An 11,464-nucleotide genomic window follows, 5' to 3' on the forward strand; every position below is an offset into this window, starting at 1 on the left:
AGGGAGCTCTTCTTAATATTTTGACACCAAAATCATGTCGATACACCTTACCGACTGCGAGTAAAGCCACCCACGCTTTAACTTGACAGACTGTACATTCTATGTAATATTTAATCGACGTTCAGATTTATGAAAATTAGACAAACCTCATTCTCTTATTTTTTCTTAAATAAAGAAACCGTACATTTTCTTTCAGACCAAAATAAAATAAAAAATTGTATTTTTTATTTTACAATTTAAAAATTAACACAATTTTTTATGTAAATATGTTTTATTTCTCAGGAGTTTTAAAATAATTGCAGGCAATTTTTTAAAACTTCAGTCAGCCAACATTTGGGATTATTTCAAATTATGTCATGGCACATATGTTTCTCCGTCTGTCATACTTTTTTCCCTACTCAAGTTTACTCCTTACTCTATACTATTTTACCCTGTAGCCTAACCAAATTTACTCTGTAGTCTAGTCGACCTTAGACCGTACCCTACCAAGCTACATCTCGTACCATAGCGCCTAGCCGACTTTACCCCGCACTCTAACCGAATTCACTCCGTCCTTTATCCGACCTTAAACTGTACCCTATCCGACTATACTTCGTGCCCTAACCAACTATACCCCCTACCTAACCGAATTCATTTTGTACCCCAGTCGACCTTACCCCTTACACTATCCGACGTCATCTCGTACCATATCCGACTTTACCACGTACTCTAGCTGACTCTACCCCATATCCTAACCGAATTTACATCGTACCCTAGTAGACCTTACACCGTACCCTACCTGACTGCACCTCGCCTCTCGTACTCTACTCCATACGCTAGTTGATCTTGCCCTATACCCTAACCGACTTACCCTGTACCCTATCCGATATTACCTAGTGCCCTGCCCTACTTAACTCCAGACCATACCCGACTTTACCCCGTACCATAGCTTACTTTGCCCCGTATCCTAAACGATATTACTCTAGTCGACTCTACTCTGAACCCTAGCCCATTTTACCTTCTAACCTAGCCGACTTCATCCTGTACCAAAGCATACTCTGTTTCAGGGGACGGACTACTGTGTACGGAGCAAATATGCATGAGACCATCTGTGCACGTCGATAGCCACAGGTATAACTGTGCACCTGTTGTTGGCACCCTTGTTACTGACTATAAAAATAACTCAAGTCGTGGGATAGGGGCGGCAAGGACCCCTGTGACTGCACACAGAAATATTGTAGATCAAATACCTTGCTCTTTTCCATATTCACAAATTGCAATATTTAAAAATAACGAGCACATTTGGACCAGTGACCAACGACGTGTACAGATGGGCTCGTGAATAGTTGCTCAGTGCACAGTGGTACCCTTCCCCTCTATTTCATGCCCTAGCCCACTAGACTCCATACACTAGTATAGATTACCTTACCTTGTGCCCTAACCGACTTAACCACGCATCCTACTCTACTTGACCCCAGGCCCTACCCGACTTTACCCCAAGCCCTAGCTGACTTTGCCCAGTACCCTGGCCTACTGAATTCCATACCCTAGCCTACTCTACCCTATACCCTAGTCGACTATACCCCGTAGCCTATCTGACTTTACTTCGTTCTCTAGCCGACTCAATCCTGTTTCCTAGCTGACTTTACTGCGTATCATAGCTGACTTAACCCTTACCATAGCCGCTATTATCCTGTTACCTAAAAAAATTTACTCCTTACTTTATCCGACTTTAGCCCGTACCCTGTCCTACCCTATTCCACACTCTTACCTTTTCTACCCCGAATTAACCCTTATCTTAGCCCCTTTAAGCCAGAAACCCAACCGAATCGTACCCTAATCGACTTTATCCTGCATTCCAGCCGACTTTACCCCACACCGTAGCTGACTTCACCTCGTAGGCTCATCGAGTTTAACCCCAAACCGTATCCAACTTGACCCCATACCCTGGTATTTTTTACTCCGTCCTTAGTCAAATTTATCCTGTAACATAAACGAATTTACTCTGTCTTTTAGGCGAGATCACCCCACACCTTACCCAACTTTACCTTGTTCCTTAGCCGAATTTACCCCGTACCTTACCCGACTAAACACTAGGCTGTACATGAGTTTACCCCACGCCCTAGCTTACTTTACCCGGTTCCCTACACATTTTTACCCCGTACCCTATCTGACTTTACCTCGCACCTTATTTGGTTTTATCCGTAACCCTAGCAAAATTTCTCTCGTATCCTAGTTGACTTTACCACGTTCCCTGGCTAAGTTTCACCCTTAATCTATCCGAATTTCCTCCGTAACCTAGTTTACCTTACTCTGTACCATACACGAATTCACCTTGTATTTCTTAGCTCACTTTACCCCTCACACCAGCCGAATTTATCTCGTACCCTAGATGAAATTACTCCGTTCCCTAACTAATATTGCTCTATACCCTAGCTGCCATTTGTCTGTACCCTAGCCAACTTCCCTTCGTACACTATCTAACATTATCCCGTAGCCTAGACGAATTTACCCCGTTTAATAGCAGAATTTATTTCGCACGCAAGCTGAAATTACTCCGTGCCCTAGCCGACATTACCCCGCATAATAGACGACTTAACCTTTACCTTGCTGTTTTTACCTACTATCGGCGAGAAAACTATAGGCATCTGCCTTTGAAGCTTAACAACTCAGTCAAAAAAAATGCTAGCGCAACAAAAAAACAGTCATTTAAAAGCTGAAAGTGTTCTACGTTAATGAGCAGAAAGACGTTTATGTAAAAAAATTGTTGTGCTTAGCAGACTCAAAAATGTAAAATAAAGTAAGGATTTTTGGGTACATTTGAGAACAGTCAAGTTTAGAGCATTATTTCTTATACAAGGGGTGATCGAAAAAATTTGAAAAAATTCATGAGTATGTGGAAAACTGTTTTCCAACAAAAGAAATGTCTAAAAATATCGCGATTTTCACAAAAAAGAAGATTAACACATCCTTCCGGGTGATTGAAAATAAATACAGAGCCTATCAATTACAGTTTGCAGTTTGAATCGCTTTAATATCTGTATTAGAACTGAAGATAATATAGTTGCACATTTTTGTGCTTTTAAGCAACAATTCTTATTATTTTTTAATTTCTCAACCGCAATTGGTATACAACAGTTTTCCTCATACTCATGATTTTTTTCAAATTTTTTCCATCACCCCTTGTATAAGAAATAATGCTCTAAACTTGACTGTTCTCAAATGTACCCAAAAATCCTTACTTTATTTTACATTTTTCAGTCTGCTAAGCACAAAAATTTTTTTACATAAACGTCTTTCAGCTCATTAACGTAGAACACTTTCAGCTTTTAAATGACTTTTTTTTTGTTGCGCTAGCATTTTTTTTGACTGAGTTGTTAAGCTTCAAAGGCAGATGCCTATGGTTTTCTCGCCGATAGTAGAACCCTACTTGACTTTACCCTGTACTTTAGCCGAATTTATCCCATACCCTAGCTGAAATTACCACATGCCCTTGCCTACTTCACCCCGTACCATATTTGACTTAATCCTTACTCTAGCAGCTCTTACCCAGTACCTTATCTGACTTTACCACGTATCCTAGCAGAATTTATCCCGCACGCTAGCTGAAATTACCCCGTGCCCTAGCCGACTTTACCCTGTAGAATAGACGACTTAACCCTTACCTTGCTGCTTTTACCTAGAACCCTACCCGACTTTATCCCGTACCCTAGCCGAATTTATTTCATACCCTAGCTGAAATTACCACACGACCTTGCTGACTTTATCCCGTACCCTAGCGGACTTAACCCTTATCATAGCCACTTCTACCCAGTCCCTACCCGACTCACCCCTCTCCTAGCCAACTTTACTCCATGCCATAGGGTGGCGGGGAAGTAAGGAATGTGATATAATTAAGCTACAGGCTTTTCTAAAAATAATATATTTTTGATAATATTTAATAAAATATAAGAATTTAAATGTTTATAGACAATTAAGATAAACAAATACAATTTTTTGGCATTTTCATGATGAAAAAATCGGTTTCTTAATAAAAACAGATTGAGAATTTATAATAACCTGTTTACTAATAATGAAAAATCTCGAATAATAATTATAATAAATTGTTTATAAAAATATTTATTATTACATCTTTTTCAATATTTAGCACTAGATTCGACTCTGAACCTATTTTTACGCAACTGTAATGAAAAGAACCATTTTTTCTACGTCTAAACGACCAAAATTTTGTAAGTTTATTCTTCTTAACTGTTTATAATAATTTAAATTGTTATATTTCACCAAGAAATATTCAAAATATATTACCGATTTTTATAAATAGCTGTAGCAATTCCCTCAATTAGAGCAGCTTAAAATTTCAAAAACTGCCAATTTTAAATATTTTACAAGAATTATTTATAACAATGGTTATTGTTAACTTTTCATACATTTTTGTAACAAGCTATTCTTCGTTCAATAATTTTAAACAGTTCAGTGCAAAAACATTTCTTGCTTCGTGAAATTCCCAAAATTTACAATCATTTTAATTGATTCGTTTGTAGAAATTTTAATTTTCTTATCATTTACCAAATATTATGAATCATATGTCATTTCTAGGGCTATTTTCAACAATTCAGGCGATTCATAAAAAGCAAAATCTGAAAAAACTCAAATTTGAATATTTTGCTAAAAAACTGTTTATAACCTTGTTTATTGTTAACTTTTTAATTTTTTAAAATTAAATGTTATTTTTACGATAGTACGAGGCAATTTCGGGGTTTTTACAGATAATAAGACTATTGAATAATCTGTTTATAGCAAGTTAATGGATCAGTAAGAAAATTACTAAGTATCTAGACTTTTTTGTACAAAAATGCATTTCGTCCTACTGGACGGCCTCTCGCAAAGAAAAAGAAAAAAGCATCCTGATCATTTTCAAGTTTTGAATCCGTATCACTGCTTATTTTAATTTTCAATTAATTAATTTCAATGCTTAGTACATTAACTTCTGTCAATTCAAACTAAAGTTTATTAAAAATTAAAACATTGAAAATTTGAAATATAATTTTTTCGAAATTTTTAGTTCGAAATTATTGAAACAGATACCGGAAAAAATATTTAATTATATAAACATTCAAAATATATTATTTATGGTATCTTTTAAAAGGTACATTATTTTTCAGAACAATATTTGAAACACAGAAATTAAATACTTCTTTAAATTTTTTTACTTTTTACCGTTTAAAAATTTTTTCTTTCAGACGATACCATCAATAATAGTACTGCAATTCTTGTAGAGTAATTAAATATTTCTTGCCATAATACGTTAAAAAGTATTAAACTGAAATCTTTTTTTTTCATGTTCAAATTAAAATTATTTAACAAGGAAGGATTTCAACTGAAGATTGTACAAAATTTTTCATTTAAATTTGTATCATTTTAAGCGCTATTATTTTAAAATTTCACCATGTAAAATTATGAACGTTCAGAATTAAATAATTGAACATTCATACATGGAGATAAATTTCAAGAGATTAATTCACGGAACTTCTCCTGGATTTTATTCTGGCTTTGGCGCAAAAACTATGATTTCGGACACCTTGCTTTTAAAGTCACGGTCGTTTCTTTAAAAGCATGGGTTCCGAGATCTTAGTTCTTGCGCCAATGGTAGAATAAGATCAAGGAGCAGTTCTGTAAATTAATCTCCTAAAATTTATCTCCGTTTAGTGACTTGCGAATTTTTAAAGTCGTTAGATCTAAGTGTTTCTACACTAAAACTAAGAATTAAAAAAATCCACGTCAGAAACTAAATTCACTATCATTTTCCGAGGTTTCCGTTCCAATTGTTACCCTTTGATACATATATTATTATAAATATTAGAATATTTGTGCATATTACCTTTCGGCCTTTTAGGAACCCGTCCTCTCGTTTTTATCGTGATTGACGGTGTCTTTAAAATCATTTCATCACATGACTTCAATTTAAAAAAATTATAATAATACTTCTTCATTCCCGATTTCCACGTGAAATTAACGTGCGCCACCTCATTTGGAATTATAGGCAATTTATTTTCGAATTCCGGGTCCAGAAGATAAGACAATACTAGGCCTTCTGTGATTGCATAAATTTCCATTTCTAGACCTGAAAAAAAATAAAATAAAAATTATTTTTCTGGAGAATGTTGATGTTTGTTGTTGGCTTTAGGGCCACTGGGCTTTCTTGTATGTATGAAATAAATAGCTTCCTCATAGAGGGAGGTTTTTCTCTAACAAAAGAAAAGAATGGATTTTTAACTCATGGTAATATTATATTCTAAACTAAACCAATTTTTTTCGTATAAACAATGTGAATTTTTTTCTAACTTTTTAAGTCACTATGGAGGTGGAAATTTCGTCAATAGATCAATCCACGCGTCTCAAAGACTTGAACAATTATCAAATATAATACTGTTATATTCCCAATATCAAAAAAATCCTATTTTTATCAAGGTAAATATTTTTTGTTTGAAAATTTTAAATGATGTTAGTAAGTTATGGTAGGTCACGAAAGGATCCTCATTTTGGCAATCGATGCGTCTTGGAAATGTGAACAAATATATCATACATTTCTGTTAGTTTTTGTCATATCAAGAATATAAACAATATATTCTTTAAATTTGTAAATGGGTATTGCTACAATATAACAGGCCATTGAAGGTACGTCAATAGATCCTTCGATGTGTCTCGAAGACGCGAACAAACATGTTCCATACAGTACGATAGAATCATAAATGTGAGACAAGGTTCTTTTCATATAAATAGAATACACCAATTTTTCAAAACTTCAAAAATCGGTACTGGTGTATGTCATGAAAGTTTTAACAATAGGTCAGTCGATGCGTCTCGAATACGCAAAAAATTACACTAGATATTGTATTGTTGTATTTTAAATATAAAAAGTTTTTCTCATATAAACAAGGTAAAGTCCCATACTACTACTTCTCGTACTACCCCTCCCTTTATTTACCCCACTTCCTCTACGACCTCTTTCTTTATTTGCCTTATTTTCACTACTTCAAATATTTCTCCTCTCCTAAATTTTCCCCTCATTTTTGCTACTTTACTTTCCCTCATTTCCCCTCCCCCTTTTCCCATACTTCCTCTACATTCCCTCCACTCATTTACTCCTCACTTCCCCTTCCATAAATTCTACTCACTCCCCCTACTACTAATTCTATCAATTCCCCTCCCCTCAATATCACTCACTGCCTCTATTATCAACTTCCCTATTATCACATCCCCTTTCCTCACTTTACCTACTTTCCCACACATTATTAAGAAAATTATTTAAGGTAAAACTGTTACGCTCTTTTCAACCAAAGACATGTTAAACATTTTTTGACTGAGGGTATTTTAAAGGCCCCAACCCGGAACTCAGATTGCCTTCAAATTACTTTTAAAGATCTACAAAATATTTAAGTAATATTTCTGCAGTAATCCCAGAACTATCCCTAACAGACATGATATAAAAAATGCGAAAAAAACTAAATATTGTTCTAAGGGGTAGTTTTGACAAAATTAAGGGTAGTTTTCTATCATTGGCACACATTTTAACTTTTAGAAGGAAATTTTTCATAAATCATGGTCAACATATCTAAGTTGTACACAAAAATCAGATTGTAAATTTTCAACCCCCTATACTCCCAATAGGGTGGGGTTTTCACTTTTAAGGGTAGTATTCTGAATAAAATTAGACTAAAATTATTTTCAGTGCTGCATGCTATTATTTTTAGTATTTCGTAGCTTCGGGCAGAAAACCTTATAGTTTTGGTTGAGAGACAGTCCGCCGTACTTTTTTAAAAAGAGAGAAAGTAATGGTCAGTGGGGATAATCAGGAGGGTGGGAGGTAAGGGAAGTTAGCGGAAATAAGGGAATTAGAGGAAGTGAGGGGAAATTATGGTAAGTAAAGGGCGTTGAAATGAGGTAGAGGAAGTTTCGGATGGCGAAGTAGGGGAAATGACGAGTGTGGAAGTGAGGAATATGGAAATGGCAGGAAAGGAGTAGAGGGAAAGTAAGAGAAGTAGGCGGAAATGAATAGAGGGGAAGTATGGAAGTGATGGGCGGTGAAATATGAGAACTAGGTAAATGGAGAGGAGGAGAAATGCGTGGTTTAGGAAGTAAAGGAAAATCCCATAAATGAGGAAGGGGAAGTTTCGGATGGGGCAGTAAGGGAAATGACGAGTGTGGAATTTGTTAATAGAGGGGAAGTATGGAAGTGTTGGGCGTTGAACTGCGAGAACTAGAGGAAGGGAGGGGATAGGGAATGATGATTCAAGAAGTAAAGAAAAATTACAGCGGGAAAGTAGGGGAAGAGGAGTGTTGGTTGAAGTGTGGGGAAGGGAAGTAGGGGAATGTAGGGGGAGTAAGGGAGGGAATTGATGGTATAGGAAGATTTGAACAGTTTTTGTAGGTGCACTGTTTAAACGTTATTTTCAAGTTTATAAGAAAATGCACAGTTACTTTTACGCTAGATAAAAGAAAATGAGATGGGGGGGGGGGGGTAAAGTAATAAAACGACAAGAAAAATATTTTAGTTTTTGAAAAAATATATACAAAATAGAAATTATAAATAATATTCATTAATTTGAATTAACTTTTATAACTTAATGACAAGTCTTTTTTGCAAGTCTTTTTTTTGTGTGAAATATTCATCTATTTTTGTATTGCATATAATTATTCGCCTGAAAATTAACTTTTCTACAACAAAAATAATTTAGGGTTTGAAAATTCATCTCTTTTGTAAAGACTTCGTCTTTTTATCTCAAATAATTTAAAGTTGAAAAAATTTTTTCTTTCTTTACCGAAAAATCGCTTTTTGTTGAAAATACAACTATTGTGTTGAAAAACTGTTTTTTCGTATTGAAATATGAACTACTTTATTAAAAAATGCCATTTTTACGTTTAAAATTAACATTTTTGATGAAAATTCATATTTTCGCGTTTAAAATTCATGTATTTTTTTAAATACGCAATCTTTGTTAAATTAAACTGTTTCTTATTAAAAATTAAAATCTATTTTAGTAAAAAATTCCATTATTTTGTTCAAAAATAACTTTTTAGAGAAAATTAATATTTTTGGTTCGAAAATTGATGTATTTTGTTTTAAATTCTTATTTCGCTATTGAATTAACCGTTTTCTATTCCAAATTGAAATGTGTTCATTTGAAATATCAACTATTAAATGTTTTGTTGAGAATGTATGCTTTTTGAGTGAAAGATCAACTGTTTTATTAAAATTTGATCTACTTCGTTGAAAATTATTTTTGTTGTTAAAAATTCAGCATTTGAGTAAGAATGAATTTCCTTGGTTGAAAATCTACCTATTTGGTTGAAAAGTCATCTTTATGGTTTAAAAATTGACATATTTGGTACATTCGAATATTTGGATGAAAATTAACTTTTTTAATTTTTATTGTATCTATGGATTTAAAATATCTGGTAAAATAAAAGATTCACAAAATAAGAACTTCAAATAATATTCCTTCATCTCAATGAGATCAAATTGAAATTCTTCTATGGCCTTGCCAAAAAACTATCCTCTATTTTATGAAGGTATGTGCATTTATATGAGGCAAAGCGAGCCAATCTTTATTTATTGGGTCGCTGGCAGCTGTCTGCCGCTTATATAGGATTGTGGGCTTGAATAATCATTGAGAGCAAATTACTATGTATTTTATGGTCAAAACACTACTTAAATTTACATAAATAGGATCTACTTAAAGCAGTGTTTTCAGCACCATAATAATTTCTTTTTTTTTATTCTTCGCCTCAATAAATCACTATAGCTACTAGTGCCTATACAATCTTAAACACATAAATAATTCATATGTAGAAAGCACCTTTTGGAAAAAAGTCAAAGTAAAAAATAGATTCTAAATTAAATATATATTTGTAGTTGATTCTGACTTTCCAAATAGAAAAAGAAAGAATCCTAAAAATTCGCCCATTTATAAAATTGCTGATATTTAAAACTTCCTTTGTACACAATTTAAATAAAAAATATTTCAACTTTAAAATAAGGAACGTTTGGAGAAGAAAAAAATGAAATCAGAAGGTATTTTAGCATTCTCTATCATTTCTAAAAAAGCAATACTCTTTGCAAATTGTTTAAAAAATTTTGAAATCTCATTGGATCAGCCTTGTCTTTTATTTTAGCTGAAATAGTAATAGAGGATTTAGAGAATAAAATTTGAAAAAAAATTATTTTAACCTCGATTTTTCTGCAAAATATGTTGATAAGTCAGCTAGTTGTGCACATAGAAATAATTGGGATATTCCTTTAAATGCATTTAACAGCATAACCCAAGACTAAAATTTATACTGTTTAACTGGAAAGTGCAGGGAAATTAAATTTTTTTAGATAGGTTTTAAATTCGCATTTTTTAATTAAATTAAAATGTTTTTTTATTTTAAATAAAAAAGTTTTTTGTTTGAAATATTAACTACTACTTTTTTGTTTAAAATTTAATTTCTTTGGATACAAATTCAACTATATGGTTTAAAACTGAAACTACTTCATTAAGAATTAATTTGTTTGGTTGAAAATTCATCATTTTAGTACATTTATTTCTTCAGTTGAAAATCTACCTATTTTTAAAAAAAATTCGTCTTTTTGAGTTTAAAATTTAAAAATGTTAGTCTGAAAATATTGTTTTGATAAAAATTCCAATATTGTTAGTACATTTAACAATGTGACACTTTCTAAATAGGAAATCAATTAAAATTGCCGAAGGACTTATTATCGACTGGTCCAGAAAAACGATTTGTTCAGGAAGATCACTTAGCTTTCTCTCTAATCACTCCATTCAAAACAAGATATTATTTATAAACAAATTTTAGAGATGGGGCTCTTAAATTGTCAAATACAATTTTTAACAAACAAAATATTGAAATATGTGAACAAATTCTTTTTCCTAACCATTATTACTTATAATAGGATAAATTTGATAAAAAAAACAATGATCAAAATAAAGGAAATAGGGTTTTTATAATAAGTATTTCAGCAAATTTCAGAAAATATATGAGTTCTTAAAGTCAAGGATAAAGTTAAAGTAAAATAAATAAAAGTCAACATAAGATCACGGAGACTATTGTAAATTTTCCACAACAAAATAAATACAACAATTTGTTATTTGTAAAAGCCGATAAAGGCGATGGTGGCAAAGAAGAGGAATGATTATAATTTTACAACAGAAAACATTTAAAAATAACAATTTATACAAAAATTTAACATCTCATTTAGTTCCAAAAGTTGAAAATAAATGCAATGATATTGTCACCAGATTTAAAAAGCCATAGTTGTGGTAAAGGCTTCCTCCCAGGTTTAAACTGGAGATTGTTTCCACTATTTCATCACCGGCTTACAATCTAGAAAAATACTGATTAACTATTTTAAAACCCATTTAAGGAAAATCTAAGTTGTTAAAAAAAAATATTTGAGATCTAAATCAAAATATTCATAACATTC

At 32.7% G+C, this 11,464-nt stretch overlaps 1 protein-coding gene across 3 annotated transcripts in view; it reads right to left on the reverse strand.

Annotated features, from left to right (window-relative positions):
* Positions 1-11,464, reverse strand: part of LOC117172300 (protein shifted) — a 72,779-nt gene that overhangs the window by 43,824 nt on the left and 17,491 nt on the right. For all 3 annotated transcript variants that reach the window (XM_033360068.1, XM_033360067.1, XM_033360065.1), the window contains exon 2: positions 5,858-6,100. In XM_033360068.1, the coding sequence (XP_033215959.1) occupies positions 5,858-6,100 (243 nt within the window). The remainder of the gene's footprint in view (positions 1-5,857; positions 6,101-11,464) is intronic.

This window comes from Belonocnema kinseyi, chromosome 5 (assembly GCF_010883055.1).
Source record: "Belonocnema kinseyi isolate 2016_QV_RU_SX_M_011 chromosome 5, B_treatae_v1, whole genome shotgun sequence".
Classification (NCBI taxonomy): domain Eukaryota; kingdom Metazoa; phylum Arthropoda; class Insecta; order Hymenoptera; family Cynipidae; genus Belonocnema; species Belonocnema kinseyi.